General features: G+C 44.2%; 2 protein-coding genes across 2 annotated transcripts in view; one reads left to right on the top strand and one right to left on the bottom strand.

Annotated features, from left to right (window-relative positions):
• LOC103353891 (UPF0661 TPR repeat-containing protein C16D10.01c) overlaps positions 1–9,702 on the top strand; it is a 39,784-nt gene extending 30,082 nt beyond the window's left edge. The window contains exon 11 of the mRNA XM_008277069.1: positions 6,314–9,702. Coding sequence (XP_008275291.1) covers positions 6,314–6,481 — 168 coding nt within the window. The 3' untranslated portion in view covers positions 6,482–9,702. The remainder of the gene's footprint in view (positions 1–6,313) is intronic.
• Positions 9,703–20,249: 10,547 nt separating this feature from the next.
• znf804b (zinc finger protein 804B) overlaps positions 20,250–24,585 on the bottom strand; it is a 56,689-nt gene continuing 52,353 nt past the window's right edge. Inside the window, exon 4 of the mRNA XM_008277068.1 lies at positions 20,250–24,069. Within this exon, the coding sequence (XP_008275290.1) occupies positions 20,250–24,069 (3,820 nt within the window). The remainder of the gene's footprint in view (positions 24,070–24,585) is intronic.

Here is a 24,585-nt window from a genome sequence, read left to right as displayed (position 1 = left end):
AATCTTAGAAAACCTGTGATAATGGAAAATAAACTGAGTCCACCTGTGATTTTCAATCAGCCTTGCTGCATGTAAAATGAGCTGTAAACACCAGAACTTTCCCAGGTTTGGCCCTGGTTTGGCTAAAAAATTGGGGGGGAAAATTGCCAGAGAAACTGAAAACTCTAACTGTGAGACTCTACAAAGATGAAAAAGGATACAGGAAGATCAGTTACCACATAAAAATAAGTGGAAACACTGTTGCAGTAGTGATCAGGAGGTATAGAAGGAGCCATCATAGCACCAATCAGAGCTGCAGTGGTCGTCCTCCTGAAATGACGCCACAGACAGTGAACTACGTGGACAATCGATATCTGAAATCTTACAGGCAAGGACAGGTGTTATCAATGGAAATCCAAGTTTCTGTGACAGCTCGGACAGTCTGAAGAGCAACGCGTGACAAAATCTATATCCAAGAGATGTTCTTTAGCCCAAACTTGTAAGATGAAACTCTGCGAAAAGAAGCCTGATGAACATTGATGGCGCCGTCTTTGATAAATAAGATAAATGTGTTGGTTTGTTGTGAACCTGACCAGGGCCACCACAGTGAATGCACGGTCCTGACAGTGAAGCACGGAGGTGGCAGCATGATGATATGGCTGTTAGGGAGATGACATTTATTGATGAAAAATTAATGTCTGTGGATAAAGCAAAATACTGGCTGACAAGATGAGTCACTGTCTGCGAAAGCTTGGCAGAAGAGGAATATTTCAGCATGATAATGATGCAAAGCACACTGCCAAAATCACAAGAGTTTCTAAAGAGGAAAAAAAGTGCAAACTGTGACCTGGCCAAGTCTGTCGCCTGACTTGAATCCAAAAGGAGACCTTTGGGGTATTTTGAAGAGAAAGGTAGAGCAAAACAACTCCTCCAGCAAAGAGCAGCTGGAAAAAAAAAAAAGTAGTCTGGACACATGATGGATTAAAGAGACAAAATATTTGAATCTAAATAATGACTTTAGCTTCACAGAGTTCCCACTGCGGGGTCTGTGTTTTTAATATAGTAAATATGAACTGTTTGTCATGAGAGCACATTGCCTGGCCTACTGTGCATCACTAAGGGGATGCATTTTGCTAATTTGCCATCTAATTGTTATTGCAGTGGGATGTTGTGTGCCGTACTTCACATTTTAACACATAGTTGTGATGTCGATTGGTACAGTTTCACCATCTTCCTTACTTCTTTTATCTCTACTTCTTCGAAACAGGTTGTAATGTAATGACCATGAACGGTGTGAGGCCTCATTCAGATTCAGAAGCACCATCGTGGACTTGAAGTGATTCTGTTCTGTATTAAATTCCATAGGTCTGTGCGGTTCTATTACCAGGGATCGGAGCCGTCGCCGTCATTATCGTGAAGTCAGACTTTCCAACTACTCTTCCAACTCTTCACTATAACTGCTGCCATGTTGATTTATGCCACAACGTGTCACGAAATCTCTCAAAACTTGGAGCGTTCAAATATTTTTTTTTTCTTGTTTAGAGGTTTGCCAATTCCCAGGTGAACATGCACCGGCGTTGTAGCAAACCTAACAATTAGGGTGCACTGCTGTTGCATTGTGTGTTCACTCGCTATTGAGTTTTTAAAATACTATTTTGAAGATGAAGTTTTATAAATTCAGCAACACCACACATGTGTATTGACAAGAATAAGGATGCATACAGTCACTCCTGCAACTCTGTGAGGTTACACAACTACGGCAAACTAGATATGTATTGCAGATATCTGTAATTCAATCAATTAAAAAAAGAACATTTCGGATCTCAACAGCGTTCATGTGTTTCTCGTTACAGATATCTGCAGTTCAGCTGAAGTCTGACCTGCTGTAATTCTACTTTCACATACCTACGCTTGAGTTCTGACTTTTCATAATTCTATTTCAAGATGTTTTTTAATTCTCCACAGTTCAAACTATCTATATAAGAATTTTTAGACATCTTACATGAAGTTTGAACTCGTCAGAATGATGTGGATATCTCAAGCTGGAATTCTGCCAGTCAAAATCTAATTACAGATACTGAGTTAAAGTTTTGACTCGCTGAATTGACATTGCAGATACCTGCAACTTTTTTCCGACACTATAGCTAGTGGGAGGCAGAGGCGGCTTTCTTTTCAAACACACTGTGACACTGCAACCGTAACCACGTAGAACACTTTACTTGCATGTTAGAGTTGCCTGAAGTTGAAGTTCTGGTAAAGTTTGACCACAAATCTCTAAAGAACAAAGCTCTTGTTCTCCTCACACTCCTCGCTGATGAGCTCTGTCTGTTTTACGCTAATTTCTAACAGTCTTGTCTACCACAGTAGCTGCTATTACTTCTGCAAACACTGTTCAAATGCTTTGATGAACCAAAAACCAGCGGGAGCCTCGTATGAGCAGCATCATGCAATTCAGACGAGTCAAAAATGATGATTGAAATACCTGCAGCTGTTATTCTGACGAGTCCAAACTCAGTTACAGAGATCTCTTACTGTGGTTTTGGCTGGTCAGAATGACATTAAAGATATCGTAAATAGTGTATTTAGTCCAAATGATGTTGTTGATATGTGTCATTTTAATTCTGCATTGTCAAACTCACCTATTAAATGGTCAAATAGCTTATGTGAGGGAAAAAACTAGGTATTTATTAAACAAAAATACCAAAAAGATACAACATAATGAAAAGTAAAAACAGTTCTGGGCCCACAAAAAGAGGTCAACTAAACAGAACTGAACTAAAGCAAATCCCAACCTAACCCGAACAGAACAGAGCACAAACTGACCAAACACTGACACACACACTGGGGTTTTTTAACTGGCTGATCAGACCATTAAACAGGGGGATAGACAGAAACAAACACGACTAAACAAGGCACAAAAGACATAAGGCTAGGTTTAAGGGAAAACAAACACAAAAAGATAATGTATTCTACATAATACTACTTATATACAAACTCAAACAAATGCTTTTAACAGTAAACAAATCAAATAGTGAGGAGACTTCTTTTTTCCCCCCCCCCCTGGAGCAGCCACAGTTCGTCCCTTCCAATTACCCCTCATCACCAGGATTTGGGGCAGCTGGGCACACTGGCTCCTCTTAACTGGGGCCACACCTGGAGGTAACGGTTTCATAAAGAAAAGAAAGTAAACAGAACACACAGTGACAAAGTAACTAGAATGTGCGCGCTAACAAACTAGAAGCAATGTTGTGTATAAATAAAGCTGTGAGTATGGCATATGAAATCAGGACTATGTGTCATGCGATTTATCTGTCAATTGATATGTGTGCATGATGACTGGAAAAAGTGCATAAACTAGATGATATAAATACTAATGCCAGTGATGCTAGTTGTCAATGTTAGTGCTTAAACAAGCAGAGGCTGATGGGAATGTGGTTAGTGGCCATAAATCAAATTACTGGAGTATTATATAAGTTTGATCCGATGATAATTCCAAAAGTTTGTTAGCACATTGTCAGTATAATTCATCCTCTGTGGACCATGAATGAACACAATTTGATCCCAGTCAGAGCTGCACCACTTGGGGAAAATATCTAATTGGTAGCAGATATTGTTTTTTGCGATATTGTTTTTTTAAAGCTTCAGTTGAATATTTATTGTGCGCTAGATACAAAATGTGATTGATCACAACCACACAGGAAACCACCAGAATATCAACAGCTCTATTCTAATGCAAGGATAACAACTTAAGGATATAAATGGCTTCAGGCATTTATTTTATTTTTATAGAAGATAGAGGAGTCTTCATAAATCTTGTTAAAATTGTCCGGTTAAATAAATTAAGTAATAATAATAACAGGAAGTCAAGTTATCCCAATAAGGAAATAATAGGAACTTTCTGCAAATACACCAATAAAGTTTTGCACATTTTGCTATCAAGCAAGATTAAAAAAAATCAATCCTGTGTCCGACATAATGTATATCTTAAACTGCAGTCTTTGCCATTTGCTAATTCCTTAGTTTCAGATTTTAATTTGGATGTGAAATCGAGTGTTCATCTGTAGTACCAATCCATCCAGTAGATGTTGAGATATTTCATTTTACAGGTAAGAAACCTGAAGCTAATGCTGCTACAATCATTAGGATTCATCTTCGAGGGACTTTTGAATGTCTGCACTAGATTTAATGCCAAATCATCCAATAATTGTCAAGATATTTCATTCTGAGCCACAAACTCACGGAGGCGTATTCGCCCTTTTGAAGAATGAGAATTTCGGTACAAATTTTCGCTGCAATCCATCCGATTAACGTTGAAATATTTCAGTCAGCACCAAAGTGACGGACCAGACAGGCCGACAGTACCGTCCTTAGAACCGTGCCACCAGCGCGGCTATAAAAAGACCGGCGAGTAGACGTCGAGAACAAATGTGTCCATGCGCCTCTGCACGTATAATATGTTGTGTGCGTGAGTTGTTATAGCTGTGGTCAAGTGTGCTCTGGGCCGTGACTTAGGGCTTGAAAGTAGAGCAAAGTGGACCATGAAAAAGTTATACAATCACACACACACACACACTCTCCCTCCCTCTCTAGGCAGCTCTCTGGGCCGTGAAAGTGAGAAAAGAAAACACGGGCTGTTGTAAATGAGAAAGGCCTGTGTTTTTTTTTTTTTCCACGGTGCTGGTGCTGATCTCAGCAGCCGAATGTGTAAAGAATAGCTCCTGTTTGTTTAGCTCCCTGAAAGTATCACAATGAATAATCACATCCTGTCCAGCAGACACAATGTGCTATTGATTTGTTGTAAATATCGCCACATACGAATACAATTTCCAGCATTACACATACAGTATGTTTGCACATATTCACTGTATGTGTTGGAGGGTTTTTTTTTTCCCCCTCTTACGCAACTCCTATGAAAGACTCCCTCTGCCTTTAACGCAAGGCTGCAATGTTGCAATTATTCTGGGGATTGAGCTATTGTAAAGCAAACCCCACTTTTATTCAGAGCGTTCGGTGGGAGATAAACATCTCGAGGCGTTTCAGAGTGACACTGGTAGAATGAGAATCAGTGTGTGTGTGTGCTCTAAAGAGTCTGAGAGGGTCACCTCTCTCCTGGTATCAGCCCTCGTGCCTGGACCTGGGTCACGCTCTGCCTCCCCGGAGCTCCCAACCTGCAGAGACAGCATCCACTTAAATATACACACACACACACTCACACACACTCTACACATTCTAACGCTCCAAATGAGTTCCCATGAGGCTGCGTGTCTCCTGTCAGGACCTGCTGTTGCTTAGAGACTGGTCCTGGGGCAGAGCAGTCACACACACTCTTCTTCACTCTCCTGGCCTCGTTACACTTTTAGTAAGAATGATGGCGCTCAGCTGCTTATTGTCCATGCTCCATGAGGTTTAAGTGACCGTGCACGCGTGTGTGTTAAATACATCCAAATAGAATAATATTCCTAGATCATATAAACCCACTCGCTTTTCTTTTTTTCCCTCTGCTCTGGGAAAAGGAAGAATAAATATAAATTGCTGCATCCGTTCTCCTTTAGTCTGTATGCAGAAACACAGCGTTATGGTAGCTGTCCTCAGTGGCAGCACGAGTAGTTTTATCACCCAGCCCCACTTTGAGTTCAGTAATTACACACAAGCAGAGTATTTTACAGAGATAAATCTTCCGGCTGCTTTGAGAACAGGACTTTTTTTTTTTATCTTGCTGTTTCATGGCATATTTCACCGAGATAACTTTGATTACATGTGCGCGCGTGCACGTCTGCACCACACAACCGTATGCGCTGCCGGATGCTCGCGTGTGCGCGCACGCAGCAGGAGGAAGATAAATGGTCTTTTTAGTCTCCTGTGCGGCTCAACTGTGTATCAAATGTGCTGATTTGCCAAATGAAAGACAAAAACTGTTTACCAGCGTTTTGTGAGCCGCGACTGCCTTCGCTGACAGAATGCAGAAGCTGTTGGATATTTCAGGCGGCCTAACCGGCACTTAGAGACTTAAAACCTCAGGGCTGCTCGCTTCCCCCCCCCCGCCCGCCACCCCTCTCCAGCTCCAGGCGGCTGCTTATGGATGCTGTAGTGATGCACTGTTAACTTCAGTGACACAAGAAAAGAGCTTCTTTTCACTCACCATATCTCATTTCTTGTATTGCCTCCACAGTATAATTTTGCACTTCATATTCGGTCTCAGTATTTCTGCTCTATAACCTACTTTCTATTCAGAATTTCCTTTTTTTTTTCTCCATTCTACTTACTCGCTTATTATACCCTTGCATCATCCTTTCTTGTCCCCCCCCTCCCTTCTTTTTTCCCCCCTTCTCTCCAGCTGTACGGTAAGCTTCGATGTGATGACCAGCCAGTGTTGGAGCATGTGGAGCAGCTGCTGGGCGAACTGGGAGGGGAGATGGAGGGAGAGGAGGGGGACCCAGCCTTGGACGAAGACTATGAACCCTGCAGCGACGAGGACGAAGCAGCGGCGCCCATGGAACACTGATCACACCTCCTTACTTTGATTCTCCCCCCGTCGTGCTTCCCTGTATTTCTTGTGCGCTCTCCAAAGTGCCTTTTTTTTTTAATGGTTTTCCTTTCACACCTGCTTATCAAAGATTAAATTTGAATTCCGGTGATATGCACAAAGAAGAGTGGCATTAAAAGCTGCAGTCTACTCAATCTCTTTCAGTCAGTTGTTTAATGCTTTTGGTAAAATAAGTGCATACTTGAGTAATGCCTCGCTTAATCTCCTTGACAGATGTTGATGAAAGAAATTAGTTTTAGAGCTTTACTTCTCACCGGCAGCAGAAGCAAAACACCTTTGAATGCTTTTACCTCTTGTACACACCCACGCGTGGTTTCTACAAGCAGGCATACGCGACACATGCGCACATCCAAACAAAAACACACAAAAGCAGCATGTTAATTACTTGAGCTCAGCGGCGGCGGCAGCAGTGTTTCCCTCTTAAAAAGTGAATCACCTTATGCGAGCATTGTTCGAAAACTGTCCACCAACAAATGCTATCTTTAAATGACACTCTAATATTCCAAGCTTATGTGCAGTGCTTGAATTTTTATGTGATTCTGTTTATTCTCCCCCTTCAGTTTTTTTTTTTTTTTTTGGCTTTTTGGTTACTCATTGGATTCAGCGAGACACAATAGAAAGAATTTGACATTAACTTATGCAGAATGCGTCTCTCTCTCTCTCTCTCTCTGCTAGACTTTTCAGAGTGACTTGCATAAAACCTTCTAGAGAGGGGAAAGAGGATATTTTTTTTTTCTAACTAGCTTTCACCCTGCAGCGTGCATGGGTTGCCGTGGCACAATAACGGACAGATGCTTTTCACTTTTTATATATTTATCTTTTCTACACTGAGTGCAGCAAAGGTGAAGAGAGGGTTTGTACGTGTGATTGGTTAGACTGCGACAGATGCTGCTGCTGTTTTGTGGACAAAGACGAGCACAGTATTTAAACAGGGTTTGTCTTTTACTCACAACGGAAAACTCAAAATGTGAGATATTCACAGCAGAGTCAGGGCAGAAATATCACACTGAGTATTCAACTAAAGCGAGAACACCTTCATGCAAAAACACTTAAATGTCAAGTATTTAAAATTGTGTCACCTCTCAATAGTTTTGTCATTTATAAGTCGAACAGTGGGGTGTTGCATATAACGAACAAGTATTTAGTATTTAGAATACCGGCCTCAGAGCAGAAACTGTGAATACCCCTGTGGCCACTGACGCACAAGTTAGGAAATCTGTGATCACCAAATTGAGTACATCTGTGATTTCCAATCAGCCTAACTGCATGAAAACGGTTATAAGATGAGCTGTGAACACCAGAACTTTCTTAGTTTTGGAGCGATGGACTGTGTCTAAATGCATGTCTGCATCATGGCTCCACATGAAGAATTCTCAGAGGAATGAAACAGTCTGATTGAGAGACTTCACAAAGATACAAGAAGATTGATGACCAACCAGTAATCAGGGAGTCTAGAACAACCCATGGTACCACTAATCAGAGCTGCAGTGCTCGTCCTCCTATACACCACATTAAATGCACCACTTTACAGTCTGGCTCTGAAAAACAGACAGCAGCTGCCTCAGATATGACACGGGGGTTATCAGTGGAAATCATTGTTATTCTAACTGCTCCGACAGTGTGAAGGACATTGCATAACATCCGCATCTATCGACAAGAAGAAAAAAAAATAAAATCTTGCATGCTCTCTGGCACAAAACTGCAAGACTAAACTTGGCAGAGAAACACGAGAAGAAGCCTGATGAATATTACGAGCGTATTCTTTGGTCACGTAAGACCAAGATAAATCATTTCAGATGGAGTCCAGCATGTTAACCTGACCAGGACGACCACAGTGGATGCATGGTCCCGACAGTGAAGCGTGTAGGTGGGAGTGCGACGATACGGGGCTGTGTGAGCGCAGAAGGTGTTTTAGTGAAATTACATTAACAGATGCACCACGGATGTCTGTGGATGAACCGAAATACTGGCTGACAAGTCGACTCTCCGGTCTAAAGAAACTTGGCAGAAGAGCAGTATTCTGACAATGCTCGAAAGCACACTGCCAAAAATCACACAAGACTTTCTAAAGAAGTACAAAGTGAAAACTTTGACCTGCACGAGTGCGTTGTCTGACTTGAATCCAAAAGAACACCGCTGGGGTATTTAGAGGAGAAAAGTGGAGCAACACAGGATTTAGTAAAACACAAAGGCTGACATATAAAGTGTTGACAAAATAGATTTGAATGTCAGTAATGACTGCTGACTTTTCAGTTCCTACTTTGAGTCCTGTATTTTCATGAGTAAATCTAAACTGCTATTTTTTAAAATTTACAATAGAACAAAATGCTGCTCAACTTGCCTTTAACAAAATTTAGGATCATTTAGGAGATATTGTAAGGATGTGCTCACTTCTTTTGTATATTGTACTTTTTTCACATCTCTGCCCCTTTTATCTCAACAATCTTGCAAACCTGCAAACAGTCCATTTGTGTGTGTGTTGCTTTAGCAAAATGGGGATTGATTGACTCAATTTAAGTAGCATCTGTCCACATTTTAAACACTTTTTGTGCCGTAGTTTCGATGCCCTTGTAAAAAATATACTACAATAACCGACTTTTCTAAGACCCTGTTTATACTTTTGGTGCATGTTGAGTTTTTCGCCCCTAGTTGCCGTTAGTAAAGAGACTGCTACGTGTGACAAACATGCTGTAACACACAACCACCACAGAGTATTTCTCCATGCAACCACGCCTGTTAACAAACTCGGGCGTCCGCTGCCACGTGGGCCCTTTGAAGAATTTCATAACCGGTAAATGGGAACGCTATCTGAGATCCTGCCCCTGATAGCGAGCCAGCTGCAAGCCGAGAGGCCTGTTTGGGAATACAGGGGGTTCAGATACCGTGATCTGATTGTGCATGTTTGTGTTTAAGGAGCATGAAATACAGCTCAGGAGGAAAGTTACAGATATGATATTGTGTGTGTGTGTGTGTATGTGCGCAGGTTTTGCTGCAGATTATCTTAGCCTAATGTGATATGATGTGTTGTTATTTGTGGACTGGGCTTTGCTCACAATTATTCATGTCTGTGATGTTTGGTGTATGGTAATGCACCAGTACAGGCCTTGAGGAACGACTACCTGGAGCGACTCTGTCATCTAGAATTTGCCTTTTATAATTAAAATGAGCCCTATTGTGTATGCAGGTTTCTATATTTGTGTGTGTTACGGCGTGTGTCCATGTGGCTCATCTGCAGTGCTGTGTGATTAATGACTCCAGGGGTGAGTGAACACTGGCGGTCAGCCCTTTCTGGTTATTCTGAGCTGACCCAGCGTGAGCGGGCCATAGTGGACACAAAGCCTCGGGTGATCTCAAAAATCCTTGGCCATTCTCTCACCTGTACATCAGCCTCAGCGCTGCAGGAATATTTTCGCTCGCTGAGAGAGGGCTAGTGCAGTTTCTACACAAGGACACACATTCAATCACGGGGAAAGGACACTTGCTGTTTGCTCGCATTGTTTCCTCCTCTCGCTGGAAATCGCTCTCTGAAAAGGCCAGAACAGCTCTCTGAGAGGCCAAAAAACACAGTAATAAGCACACTTGTATTTTATATTGCCATGCCACGGATCTACACGGTGTGATCTTTCATATTTTCAAATCTCTGCAAATTACATAAAAAAAGAAGGCCTGAGGTGCAGTCTTACATTGCTTTTTTTTTTCTTTTTTTTCCACCTGTATGTAGAGCTATCTTTGTAGACCCTAGCAGCATGTGTTCAGTCTCCAGGGAAACCATCCCATAATTAGTATTTGTGCGTGCACGCGCGTTCCTGTATGTGTTTTTTAATAATCGACGGTAATGAGATGAGTGGAGGGGAGAATAATCCTGGATTAACAGCTTAAAAATGCATGTGTTGTCATAACAACATCCTGATTGGGACTTAATCATTGAAATACAGTCACACAAACACACACACACACACACACACCAGCATCGACACGGCAACCACCAGTTGTCCGTGCATTAGATATCTGAATTCTACAAGCTGTGTGTGTGTGTGTGTGTGTGTGTGTGTGTGCTGTTTACCCCGTGTCGGCGTATGTGTGTATCATTGACTTAATTAGAGAGTTAAGCGGGGTGCTCCTCTGAAGGGATTAAAAGGGGAAATTATCAGAATCTGGAGACTTAAAGCTGAAACCGGTTAAACGGAAACAGGACGAGGCAGATCAGAGCTCAGAGGAGAAACAGAGTTTGAGAGGCAGTCCTACTATTTATATACGCACATTCACATGTTCATTTGTGTAAATTGTCCTCTTGAAGTCACGCTCGAGCACTCAGATTCCCTTCAAGGTGCACAAGCAATTCATTCAACCTCTCAAAGCCACAGTGTTTTTTTTTTGAATCACGGACACTGTGTTTGGATTAGCTTTATGGATATTCTAAGCAAGAGACTTAGTAAGCAGGACAACAAAAAAAAAAAAGAAAAGATCAAGGACAAAATCGACTCCACTGACTCGAGGATTGACAGGAACCGCGTGTCACTCATCCACATCACGTTCCTTAAAGCTGTGGCCATGCATTCAAACTGTGAATTAACGACACGATGGGAGTGATGGTTATCTAACCCAAGGGTTTTCCTGACAGCCACCGCGAGAAGCCATAAATCAAGTGACCTTTATCCTCTGCTGAGAAACCGTTTCCAGTATAGAATGGATTTCTCTTGAATGGCCTGTGAGAAAAAAACAAAACAAAAAGAAAACCTTTGCAGCTGATTGACTGACACAACGGGTTAATACTCACCTTTTACAGGGTTTCATATGATCATTTAAAGGTGATACGGTGTGTTTTAAAGCGCCTTAAAAAGCTTGGAAAATGTCTTCTTTTTTTCCCCTCCCTCTTTGATCAATAAGAGAAAAGGTCAACGTCTCTCATACGACTCATTTACCCGCTTTAAATGAAATATTTGTCCAAGGAAAAACTATGTGTTGTTTTTATTTTTCTCTCTTTGTTGTATTCCAGCAGAAACTCATTACATCTCATAATTAACTCTCAGAAAAAGTTGCCTTCATCATTGATCTGTATTTTTATTTTTTTTTGGTCAATAAGGCTATTTTAGACTCCCCCGCTGCTGCAATTGTCTGAGGATGGAATGATTTCATGTATCTCTGCACGCTCGCAGTGTGTGTGTATGTGTGCTGCTGTTGTTGTTGTTGTTGTTTGGTGTGTGTGTGTGTGTGTGTGCGCATAGTAATCTTTGGTGGAAACATCTGTCTCTCAGAGATAACATAACCGGGGAATTAGCCATGCTGTCTTACAACCGAGCATCACATCTCACTATTACAGCCCCCTAAATTATACCCTATTACACCTCGATATGTGTGTGTGTGTGTGTGTGTGTACGTGTGCAGATGCAGCAGTGTAAGCAATGTGCTGACAGTGTCTTGTCCTTGGGGGAGTGCGCCAAGTTTAAGAGTGTCATCGAGCCCACTACCTCCTGTAATCCCTAAATCCATTGTAGACCAGAATCCACATAGTTATTTCGACATAATACGAGTCCTACACAAACAAGTCTTGCATCAACCGGCGAGCTAAACAAACAGTAAAGGTATGAAATAAAGAGAAGAAAATAAAAGATAGACTTGCTGTTTCTGTAGGATGCTTTCTTTGCGGTGTAGAATTATACACAGCGATCCATCGTTTTGATGTAAAAGCTCTAAACAGCCAGAATCCACTTAGCTTTCCATATATTGCATCCGCAGCAGGAGCGGTGTCTCTTGACGCATGAGTGGTGACAGATTACTCTTTGAACTGTTGCTTTATGGGAGTTCAAACACCAGCTAAAGTTAACAAGGTGATGCACCAAAATCACCAGAGATGCTGAATAATATACCGAAGAAAAATACGAAACGCAGCGTGTAATATTTTATTAAAGTCTAACCGTTCTTTTTTTGTCACATAGGGGAATAAGTATTTGTTGTTCCGACAAACAGCATCTCTAAAACCGTACTGGAAACGATAATGTGCAGGTGGAGACGAGGGTCATACAGCAGAAGTCACAAGTCAGTAGCAAGCCACAGATCAGAGAGTTATTGAGGGTGTTGGTGTACAGTGCTCCTCCTGAAGGGCTTGGTGGAGTTGATGGACATTTTTGAGGACGAGATCATGTTATTGGACATCTAGATGTTGTTGGGTTAGAGCGGGTTGTCCACTAGTCACAAGGCTGGGTCTGTGTCAAGAACTCACTAAGAACGGAGCAGGTGGACACAATTGCACACACAGGTTCAGGCAGAAAAGCAGGTTTATTACCAGGCAGGGTTCGGTACACAGGCGATCCATCGGCAAGGCAGAGGTATCCAAAGACGAGAGGCAAAAAGGCAGAAACGAGGTCCTACACAAAACAGACTATGACTATGAAACGCTGGGACGAGGACCGCGAAGTACAACAAACTGGCAACGACACCTCGAGACACACAGGGTGAAGTACAAGAGGTAATGAGGGAAGATGGGAAACAGGTCAGGGGACCAATCAGGGAGCAGGTGCGACGAGACAGGGGAAGGGCGTGCAGGAAGTGAACCTAAAACAGAGACAACAGGTTGGTGATTACAAAATACAACAGGAAAGACAAGACGTAAAATGTGCAAACATAAAACGGGAACTTGACGGACATCACAGTCTGAACCCAAAGTTGCTCCCGATAGCAGGAAAGCACCTTGAATGCCACTTCTGTCTTTATTGTTGTGTGAATGGGTGAATGGGAGACACATTGTCAAGTGCTTTGAGTACCACTAAGAAAGAAAAATGCTCGTAAGTGCAGACCATTTACCATTTACATGCATGAATAGGCTACGGGTTGTAGCACTGGAACATTTTCAGCTGCTGCAGAAGGCCAGTGCACATTCTGGAGACATGAGGATGTGTTGTTGAAACGTCAAGTGGTGGTGGCGAATTAATTTCATCGTCGAGATTGCCATCGATAAAATTGTTCTTTGTCCGTGGCGTATCACTGCCTACACCGTCACTCCTCCATCTCTACGGTCCAACCTCCACGTGATGTTGACGTTCACATAGTGTTTACCTGTACGATGCCAAACTTGCCATCTGCCACAGCTGAAAACAAGACTCGTCCTCCATCTACATCCAACAAAAATGAATATCTGCCCGCTGGAGCTGATTATGATGCCGTTGTGCTGTTAGAGCAAAGGCCTTGGTGGGCAACAAGATCACAAATCAGCTGCCCTCAGGTGATTCTGTCTCAGTTTGAGCAGATAATATGTGGTTGTTCACACCAACATCTTCATCAGCCTCTCTGCAAATGACTCTGCAGATGGACGAGCTAGAAACGGGCTCAGGTGGTGAGTTTTAGGCTGGTTTCGGACTGGGTCTTGACTGGTTTTGGACTGGTTTAGGACAGTGTTTGACAAGTGTTGAACTGATTTTAGGCTGGTTTAGGACTGGTGTGTGACTGATTTTGGACTGGTTTTAGACTGGTTTTAGACTAGTTTAGGGATGGAGTTAAACTGGTTTTAGGCCGGTTTAGGGCTGGTGTTGAACTGGTTTTGGACTGGTTTTAGACTAGTTTTAAGCTGATTTTGGACTGGGTTTTGACTGGTTTTGGACTGGTTTAAGACTGGTTTAGGGCTGGTGTTGAACTGGTTTTAGGTTGATTTTGAACTGGTGTAGGGCTGGTGTTGAACTGGTTTTGGACTGTTTTTAGTCTGGTTTAGGGCAGGTGTTGAACTTATTTTGTACTGGTTTAGGGCTGGTATTGAACTGGTTTTGGAGTGGTTTAGGGCTGGTGTTGAACTGGTTTTGTACTGGTTTTAGGCTGGTTTAGGGCTGGTGTTGAACTGGTTTTGTACTTGTTTTAGGCTGGTTTAGGGCAGGTGTTGAACTTATTTTGTACTGGTTTAGGGCTGGTGTTGAACTAGCTTTGGGTTGGTTTTAGATTAGTTTTAGGTGGATTTTGGACCGGTTTAGGACTGGTTTTAGACTGGTTTTGAACTGGTTTTGGGCTGGTTTTACGCCAGTTTTAGGCTGATTTTCAACTGATTTTGGACTGCTTTTTGCCTGGTTTTATCTAATTTTGGACTGGCTATGAACTGGTGGTGGTGACACATTGTCTGCGGTCATGTTGCAGATTGTCAAACAGTGCTGTCTGAAATGATTTCTTAGACGACAAATGGTGGCGTCGTGGACAGACAAGAGCCTGGCTGAAGCTTCAGCTGACATGCCAGCATCCAGCAGCCAACAGCCTGTTCCCGTCTTTCCCTTGTCGTCTGGGGCATCGAGTCATTTGAATAAAGCTGCATTTTAAGGAGGCCTTTTATAGTCACTGGTCACGCTATCTGATCATTGTGGATTAACTCAGTTTGTCACCAGCTGAAAACTGTAATAGAACTGGCTAACTTCTACCTTTTTCATAAACACAATAGAGATGAGATTTTTAACTTTTTCGCTAAGTCAGAAAGAAGAGAATTTGCATGCTGTGTTTATTTTGTTTTTGTTCAGCACCAAGAATATACAGGCATCAGCACAATCATTGAAGAAATGTGAAGATGACAAAAGCCCTGAGCAGAAAAAAAACACGATTGTACAAACTGCTTTGAGAGGCCGGCACTCTAACCGCTGAGCCATCTGTTGAGATGGTGAGACAGGCTCAACAATCTAAATAATAATAATCCTTTTTTTGTTTACACAGGCTCAGTGAGCAGACATTGCTGTTATAATTTTATTCAGTGTAAATGATAAAGGGATTCCCAAACTTTTCAGCTAATAGAAACTACAATTTCTCTTCTGTTTTTGCAGCATTCTCATCCTTTTTCGACTTCATCTTCACTCTCCAATGTTATTTGGTGGCTGTGTAGAACAATTAGAATAATATCCTTGCTGTTAGTATAACACCTACCTACTCCTAAGAGCTACAGGGATCCAGTAAAAAAAAAAGAAGAAGGTAAATTGGAGGGGAACAGTACTGCCACTGTGTGTGACACTCTCCCATGACTCAAAAAAACTTTTAATGAATGTCACTGTGAGAGATAAGGTACGGAAAGAGGGTTTTTCTGGGCGTAATACCACAAAGAACATTGTGCAGTGAAGGTCTGTGCCGCGCAGCAGCATTCAAACATGTAAAATATGTGGAATAAGGGGGAACTGAGTGGGACGAAGTGTGATGGCGCCTATTCTTCTGCACAGAGGAACAGCCGGGGGAAAGCTGAGCGCCAGCCCCACTGACCCGGTTGAATCAAAGAGAACAGTAGTAGGAGAGAAGAAAAAGAAAAAGAATAGACGGGGAAGTGTCTCATTTACACAACACGGCAATCTGGGTCGATGGATCGCTCCAGAAGCCACGAGGGGCTCTTTTTCGCTCAATGCAATCTGTAGCCAACCCACAATCTCGCAATCAAATGTGTTGCCAATAGGAGCGATTCCTGCCCTGGCTCCGAGCTACCCTGTGCGACTGCTGCTGTATTTGACTGAGTGCCAGCTTTAGTTTTTATTCCTCATTAATTTTCAGCAGCGATTGACTGGAGAAACCGCTTCCTCTCCATCATAAATCAACTCACACACTCCTGAGCGGCACGCACACACACACACACACACTCTCACACACACCGCAGCAAAACATGAACACACCGGGGGGGCGAGGCTCGGGGCTTAGGTAATGGTTTAATCAGTCACTGACAGAAAGTACAGTGATATTGTGATTAGCAATTTCCACATGACCCCAGTGTGGATAACTCTCTGCGTGAGTGTGTGTGTGTGTGTGAGAGAGAAACTTGTGTAAAGTTATGGCTAAATTGGCTTTTAAATAACCTTAGAGATGTTTAAAAGTTTTGTGTTTCTGTTGCCTTTAGAACGATTTGAATTCTTATTAACTGCAGAGAAGATGGAGCAGAAAACCGGAGTGGGTTGATTATGTATCATCTCCCTGATTATCAGTATTGGACGGCGGAGACGTTGCAGCACATTTGAGTATCTCTAAATTAAACTCTGGGAAAAGAACAGAGCAGTCGGTTGTGTGTGTGTGTGTGTGTCAGAGAGGTAGAGATAGTGAGGTTTGATGCTGTAACAGCTGCTAATTATTGCTGCTCTATATTTCACACAGTCTGTTTGATCTCCTGTCCTGTGGAGAGAGATAGGGATTGTCTGTCTCTGTTTCTCACAAACTCACACACAAGCTCAGGGGTCACAAGGAGGAGAATACAGACTCGTGTTCTAATTACTGAATCTCTGCGAGAGTCGAGTTATATCTCTAGCCAGTTACCTCGAGACGGGGCCTATAGGTTTCCGCGTCTTGTTTTTGTGTCCGTATTTATGTCACCCCCTCGCTGCTTCCCTCCTCGCGGCTCTGGGCTGTGTTCGCCGATATCACAGAGGGCAAATCAATCCAATCTCTCAAAGCACTCTGGGTAGTCCAGGTCCATAGACCATCTGGAGGCCGCTCTGTTCCCTTCAGCGTTCTGCTCCCCGAGTGTCGGCCGCTGCAGTGATCAACCGTTTGGCAAGCGGCACTGATACATCACCAATCAACCAGGCCTGAATGCATAGCAACAGTTACCAGCATCCATAACCCTTGGCAAGACATGTAAGTAAGAGGCTTTTATTAATGACGCAAAAAGTTGTTGTTTTTTTAACCTTTTTTTTGACCTCCTTATGCACAGTATTCAACAGAAGGGAGTTTTCACTTAAATGTCAAATGATTTAAAGTGGTATCACTTCGCAGTAACTGTCTTTTTTCTAAGTTGACAAGTAGAGAATTTTCTCTCATGAGCAATCAGAAACTAATGCTTTAAACTTAAGAAAATACAGACCCCAAAATTGTAACTCAATGCAACATTAGTGAATACACATGTTGTCACAGAAACACAAATTAGAAAACCTGTGATCATGGAAACTAAACTGAGTCCACCTGTGATTTCCAATCAGCCTTACTGCATGAAAATGGTTAAAAAAAAAAAAAAAACATGAAAATGGTTAAAAAAAAAAAAAAAAAGAAAAGAAAAAAGAAAAGAGCTGTAAACATCAGAACTTTCCCAAAGACGAAAAAGGATACAGGAAGATCAGTTACCAAATAAAACTCTGCTGCAGCAGTAATCAGAAAGTATAGAAGGAGCCATAGTAGCACTGATCACAGCTGCAGTGGTCGTCCTCCACAAATGACGCCATAGACAGTGAACTACTTTCACAGTTTAGTTGTGAAAAACTGATGGTAGGTGCTTCAGACTTGTCACAGGGGTTATCAATGGAAATCAGAGTTTTAACCAAGAGCTTGCTTGGTCTTTGGCATAAAATTAAAAGATTAAACTTTGCTAAAGAACATGAAAAGAAGCCTGATGGATAAATGTGTTTCTATTATTTGTTTGGCTCTGATGGAGTCCAGCATGTTTGGTGTGAACCTGACCAGGGCTACCACAGTGAATGCATAGTCCTGACGGTGAAGCACGGAGGTGGGAGTGTGATGATGTGGGGATGCATGAGTGCAAAAGGTGTCAGGAGATGATATTTATAGATGAATGTCTGTGGATAAAGCAAAATACTGGCTGACAAGATGAGTCCAAGTCTTGGCAGAAGAAGAATAAAAGAGAAAAAAGTACAAAAATAAATAAATAAATACTATGACCTGACCAAGTGTGCCACCTGACTTGAATCCAATAGAAAACCAATGGGGTGTTTTAAGAAAAAGAAACAGGGAGAACAACACAACCCCTTCCAGCAAAGAGCAGCTGAGTAATAGTCTCTGAAGAATGACAAAACATCTGTCGGAAAATCTGGTATCCTCCAGGACAAGAGAGATTGATTCTGTCATCAAAAATAAAGGTGAACATACGAATTACTGGAAAAAAATAAAAGATTTAAATCTCAGTAATGGCTTTTGCTGCATTGAGTTTCTACGGTGGGACTTGGGGTTTGTATTAATTTTACATGAGAGCAAATGCCCCACTGATCTACTTAGAGGTAATGCAGTTACTATACATCATACAATATATCATCTTGCATTTAAGTAACATTGCGCAGAGGTGTACTTATTCCGTTGCATACCATATGCACTTAAAAACATTCTGCAGGTCTGAATCAGCTGGATGCTGAAATGCTGGCCAAGAAACCTGTGCAGCCTTGGACAAAATGGTTTTTGTGTTTGGCAATAAAAGGGCTAATAATATACAAAATATGGTGCTTTTCAAAGAGCAGAGTCACAGTCTGGGATTGACACAGTAAAAACACTTTCATACTCATACGTCCACACTTTAGAAATAATTTTTAAAAAAAGGTATTTTGCACCTTTTATTGAATAAATTGCTATACTTGGTCGACAAACTTGTTAAATGTCACCGTCACTTTTAATTCAGCGCCCCTGTGACGGGGCTTTGTACCTTTACAGAGATGTGATTATTACCAAATAATTACTAGTGTTCTCGACCTCTTTTCAACAGTTAAAGTATGACACAAAAAAATCAGTTTCTAATTTATTTTTTTTTTGCGAAATACCGTGTAGCTTTACCTACTGTGACATCCATTCGCAATTATCGCGCTCAAGATACGCACCCTGTGACACGGGATCACAAGTAGACATTGCCTCATATTAAAGGGGCCAAAAGCGAGAAAAGCCTGGAACCACACTGCTCTGTGATCTGAGACTGTGAGGAATTCGAGCCCCTCAGTCTTCGAAGCAGCAAAAACCACACAGTATTAATTCTTTATGTTCACTTCTATGTTGCAACACGTTATGAGATCAACAAGAATCAGACGGAATAAGAAAAAGCAATAAAGTCAATTTGTTTCCACTCACGCTTTAATGGAACATATCAGATTCATTCAATGCCGTCTCGACAACCGAGCTGATAAATGCTGTGTGGAAATAAAAAACAACAACAAAAAAAAACAAAACCAACGCCACACATCAAAATTTGTGGAAAATGTCTCTCACTGAAGCCACCGAGTGTGGAATAAGCATTGTACTACTGGTCAAGGTTAAATTCACATATTATTTTCCCATCATTCTAATATTATCACTCACTGTCAGAATATTTACACTATAGAGACGGGAGAGAAAAAAAAAAAAAAGTCTTTACACGTTGTCAGATATGGAAATTAGTTGTTGTCCTTCCTGCTGTGTGTGAGTGCGTCTGATCAGAATTACCTCCATCAGCCACACAGATACAGCGCACACCAAGGTTAAAATGCCCCCCCCCAGTACCTGCTACGTTATTTATGCGCATTGAAAGTCACACTCTTACTCAGATAACCTGTATGAAATGGAGATAAGGGGGAGAGTATTATCACTTTCTCTTGCCCCTCTGTCCCTGGCATGAGGGATACTTCAAAAGGCAGCTGGTCTGTCTGTGGTTCAGAAGGGAAGCGAGAGGATGACACGAGCCCAGCTTGTCTTTGAATAGCAGGTGCACCTTTCCCTTTATTGTGGGCCTGAATGAGGAATGATGGAAAAAGCAAAGGATCAAAGTCTTGTTTTCTCACTGTCTGCCGCAACACAGCGGAGGCTAAATGGAGAAACAAATTTTCATTTGAAAACAGTCAATAGTTGGGCTGTTCTGTGTGTATGCACGCGTGTGTGTGAGTGTGAAGGCATATGCGAATAGGAGTTGGAGTTGACACATCTCGATTTCAAATAGCAGGCTTTTGTTCAAAACTGGAAAAAAAAAAAAAAAAATCCTTCCCTCTCTCGCGCTCTATCTCTCAGCAGTCAGTGTTGCCAAGGAAGATTAATAAACATGGCAGCCGCTCTGTGGAAATCATAACGCCTTCTGCTGAAACTTCACCGGCCACGATCTGTCCATGAAGGGCTGCGGGTTCAGGGGTTGCAGGGCCACCGGGGAGAGCGGAGCGAGTGGGCCGGCGTGGAAAGAGTGGGACTGGGGGAGGAGAGGGATGGGGTGGTGGGAGAGGAGGATGGAGGGAAACAGGGAGGAGATGGAGAAGGGGGAGAGGTGAAGATGATGAGGGAAGGAAGGGTGGCGAGGGGGCGGCGGGTGAGGAATCTGAGCCGGGTGCGGGTGGATGGCAGGCGTGGAGGGGGAGCTGGGAGCCGAGGAGGAGGGGAGGGCTGTGTGCTGTAAAATGATATGATGGAGGTTGGAGAGAGTGGGAGACGGCGGGAGAGGGGTGAGGCTGGGGACGCCCAGAGCTATGGGCTGAGTGAAGCTCTCCTGCTGGGCCACGTGTGGGAGCTGGACCTGCAGGCTGTGCTGTCTTTGCATCGTGTCGGTGTGAATTAACTGGGTTGGAGGGTTGTGCAAAGGTGCAGGTGTGTACTGTTCCTCTGAAATCCCACAACTTTCTGCCTGTGCTTTGTGTGTGTAGTCTGTGCGTGTGTGTGTATCTGCGCTTTCGTGTGTGTTTTCCAGGACTTTCTGCATGTGCTCTCTGGCTTGCTCTTGCAGGAGACGGTATTTGTCCATCTCCTCAGCGGTAAAGCTGATCGGTGGAGCCGTCTCTGCACCTGTCCGCTTGTCGTCAGTCCAAATCTGCGGCGGACAGGGATTTGGCGTCCTGCTCGGGTTCGACTCCTTCGCTTCCTCTTCGTCCTCTCTCTCCTTCTCCTGACTCTTTTCCAGCAGCCCTTTTTTACTCCGAGCCTTTCTCTGGATCGCGGGTAGTTTTCCTATGAGAGGGAGAAGCAGCGTCCGAGCCGGTTTCTGAGGGACAGTCTTAAGTTCTGGAAGAGCTGTGCCTGAGCTGCTGGTGGTGACGGGGCCAGAGGAGGGCTCCTTTAACAGCGAAGGACCACGATGGTCCACGCTGAGGCTTGGAACTGTGGGAACAAAAGTGGATGTGTAGGGAGAGGAACGAGAGCAGGGGCTGGAGGAAAGGCCAGATGAGGTGGACGTGGGGCTGCTGTGCTTTTTGGCCTCCTGAGGGGCCTCGGCAGCCCTGGAGGACGTGACTCCTGAGCAGGTGCTGCTCCGGCTCCACTCCCAGCTCAGCTCGGACATGCTGGTGCTGCTGCAGGGGCTGCAGGATCTCGGACTCCTGCTGCCCTGCATGTTCATCGCACTCTGGCAGCTGTACGTCTGTCGGCTCGTCCACCACTCGGGGCTCGAGAAGTGTCTTGAACTCGAGCGTCTGGCGCATCTCCACATGGCGCCTGGGCTGTCTCTGCTGTCAGCGCCCGTCCTGGAGCCCGACGTGGACCGGTGCGTCCCCCTGTCCTCCCAGCTGTCGCTGCTGCCCCACGTCCATCTGTCCACGCTGCATCTGTCCCAGTCTACGTCTTCTGTGCTGAGGTGTCTGCGCCTCCTGCCCCAGCTGCTGGGACTTGGGCTAAACCTCGCCACTTGATCCCACTCCACCGCTCTGTTACTCGAGCTCCACCCAGTCCTTGATCTGCCCTCCTCGGTGCCCCGGGGGCAGCTCCCTCTCATCCACTCCCACTGCTCTGTATCGGTATCTCTGCCGCCACCCGAGTGTCCTCCAGTTTTCCTTCCCCTCTCCTCCCACACTTCGCAGTGCCTCTTCCTCTTACTATGAATGAATTTCCTGTCCCTGTGGAGGAGTTTTCTCTTTTTCGCCGGGCTGCTACCACAGCTGTTGTCAGGGTAACAGCAGTCAATGAAACTCCTGGGGTTGCTATGGTGACCCCTTTCCCAAAACAGCTTTGAGTTACATCCTGGTGAGAAGGAGTGCAAGGAGAAGTGAGACCGCCAGGGAAAAGTCACCGCGTCTCGCTTTCCCTCCCCCTCGGTATCTCTGTCTGCTGTGAGTCTGCTGAGCTGGGAGTAGACACTGGAGTGCTCTGCCTGCTCTCTGTCTGGCTGTGACTGGCATTCAGCGCCGTGGCTCCTATGAGGCCTCCTCTTCCTGACAGAGACAGATACTGGCTCAGCCTCACATCTCCCCAGGAGACAGCTGCTCCCTGCTCTCCCCACCCTCCTCATCCTCTCCTCTCTTTGCCTCCTTTTCTTCCCCCACCTCCCTCCAGCTTCTCCTCTCGTCTCTCCTCCAGTGGAGACCGTGGAGACGACGCTCCTCACTTTGCACCTCGCTGATTGGCGCTTGTTTGAAGCCTTTTCCCTCTCACCCCTCTTCCTCTTTCCCAGCTTGTGTTTCTTTGCGCTGGCTTTCTTCTTTTTGCGTGACACTTCTGAGACACCCACGTTCGGCTGCAGAGCGCCGGCACACTTGCACATTGTCTCACTCCCACACTCACACCTGGACGGGCTGATGCACATCCCCTGTGTGCCAGCCTGGGTGACAGACTCTAATTTACAGCTCAGGGCTGTGATGGCTCTCTCCCTGATCCCTCTCGCACCCTCTAATCTGCCTCCCAGAGGATTCTGGGAGTTTGTGTCAGAGCTGTCACTATGAGTGGGGTCAAATGGATGGGAGGCTGCCCTCGCACAGTTCTCCATACTTAGCATGCATCCCCCTCTCTCTGGGCCTGCGTCTGATGATGAAAGTTTTTTGTTCTTGAGGAACAGGTGTGCTTCTGTCTCCACATCGATACGTTGCTCTTCCTTGAAAATCTCTTCAGCTTTTTTCTGTCTGTGTGCTCTCGGCTCGTGTCTTGTCTGTCTTTGCAAACAGGCGTCTGGTGTAGGAATAGCTGGGTTTGATTCGTCTGAAAGAGCACACAGCTGATTTTGTTGTGACTCCCGCAGATCAAGTTTTTCTGCTTGCTGGAGGTGCGAGCAGAGCGGGTTGCAGCTGTAGGAGATGTGCGGTTGAGTCTTGGTGAACTTAAGCAAACTGACAGGCCATCTCAGCCGGGTAGAGCCGTCCCTTCCCTGCACACACACGTACCGCCGTGAATCCATCTCCTGCTCTGCTTCTTGCTTCCTCTCTGCCTCGCTGTCGGTGTGTTTGGCGTCCACGTGTGCCACTGCTAGTGCTGCGTCCCATACGGTCACCTGTGTCTCTGGTGGCGAGAATAGTGAATCATGCCTCTGATTATCAGGTGCTGCTGCAGAAACAGCAAAGTGTTCTTGCACAGCGTCTCTTTTTTCGATCTCTTCCTCTTCTCCCGCGATCTCTCCGGGGATTGGAGGCGAGTTGCTCGGTAAGACACTGTCAGAGCCGGACTTATCCTTTTCACTCTCACAGTGTTTCCTCTCATCCGCTTCCCCTATTTCCCTGTCGATATCCTCCATTATTCCCTTTATCCTCTCCTTCATTTGTTCCCTCTTCTCCCTCTCCTCTTCTTCCAGGTCCGAGAAGACAGAGGCGGAAGGCTCCAGCCGAGGCCCCCGGCGTGAGATGCAGAAGGACACGCCGAGCCTTCCTCCCACTCGGCCCTGAGCAGGGAGAGGCAGCTGGGGATACAAGCTGCGGAGGGACTGGGGGTTCGCTGCAGGAGGGTCTGTATCGGATGTCGGAGTGATTAGTGGGGACTCTGCTGCAGCAGTGGCTAGCGGTATTTGGGAAAGAGATTGGCATTGATCTTCTGACTGGCGGTTGAGAGGAGTCGTCCTGGGTTGCGCGGCGGGGGGTCGCTGGGGGTGGCTGGAGGGTTCAGGTTTGTCTTCGGGGCTGTGTTCTCTTCGGTCCACAGTTTTATCTCGCTGCTGGCTTACAGCTCTGGCTGCACGTCGTAATCCATATGCCCTTCTGGGGACTCTGCAACAAGATGTGATGAGATAAACAGAGTTGACTTTAGTTGACTGACTTCATTTTACTCCGGCTCAGTGTAAAAACAGGCTGTTAAGTTACTCTTTTATCAGCTAATCTTAAAGTTAATGCGTCGTAAAATCATAAATTGCCTAAATAGCATGGACATTAAGGCATATTTAAACAAATAGAGGACTCAAGGAGTAAACAGAAACATAAAAAATACACTAAAATCTGAGATTATACACCATACAATTATAGTAGCGTAGAACAGATGTTTCAATTAAAGGCAGAGTCAGTGATTCTAATACAGTACAATTCAAATTCAGTGAATGTCTGTTCTGTGAGTGCAAGAGAAAAAAAAACACACAGTGTGATATTTTGTTTTCCTGCAATAAGAAAAAAAAAAAAGCATGAACTTTGACCAGATGAACATATTTGGAAAGAATTAATCTTCTAGAATGATTGGGGTCATTTTGGTCAGGGAGTGGGAAAAAAAAACATGATTTAAAAAAAGAAAAAAAA

This window comes from Stegastes partitus, unplaced genomic scaffold (assembly GCF_000690725.1).
Source record: "Stegastes partitus isolate 25-593 unplaced genomic scaffold, Stegastes_partitus-1.0.2 Scaffold88, whole genome shotgun sequence".
Lineage (NCBI taxonomy): Eukaryota > Metazoa > Chordata > Actinopteri > Pomacentridae > Stegastes > Stegastes partitus.
Note: the sequence above shows the minus strand (reverse complement) of the source record. Positions and strands in the feature narration are given on the sequence as shown.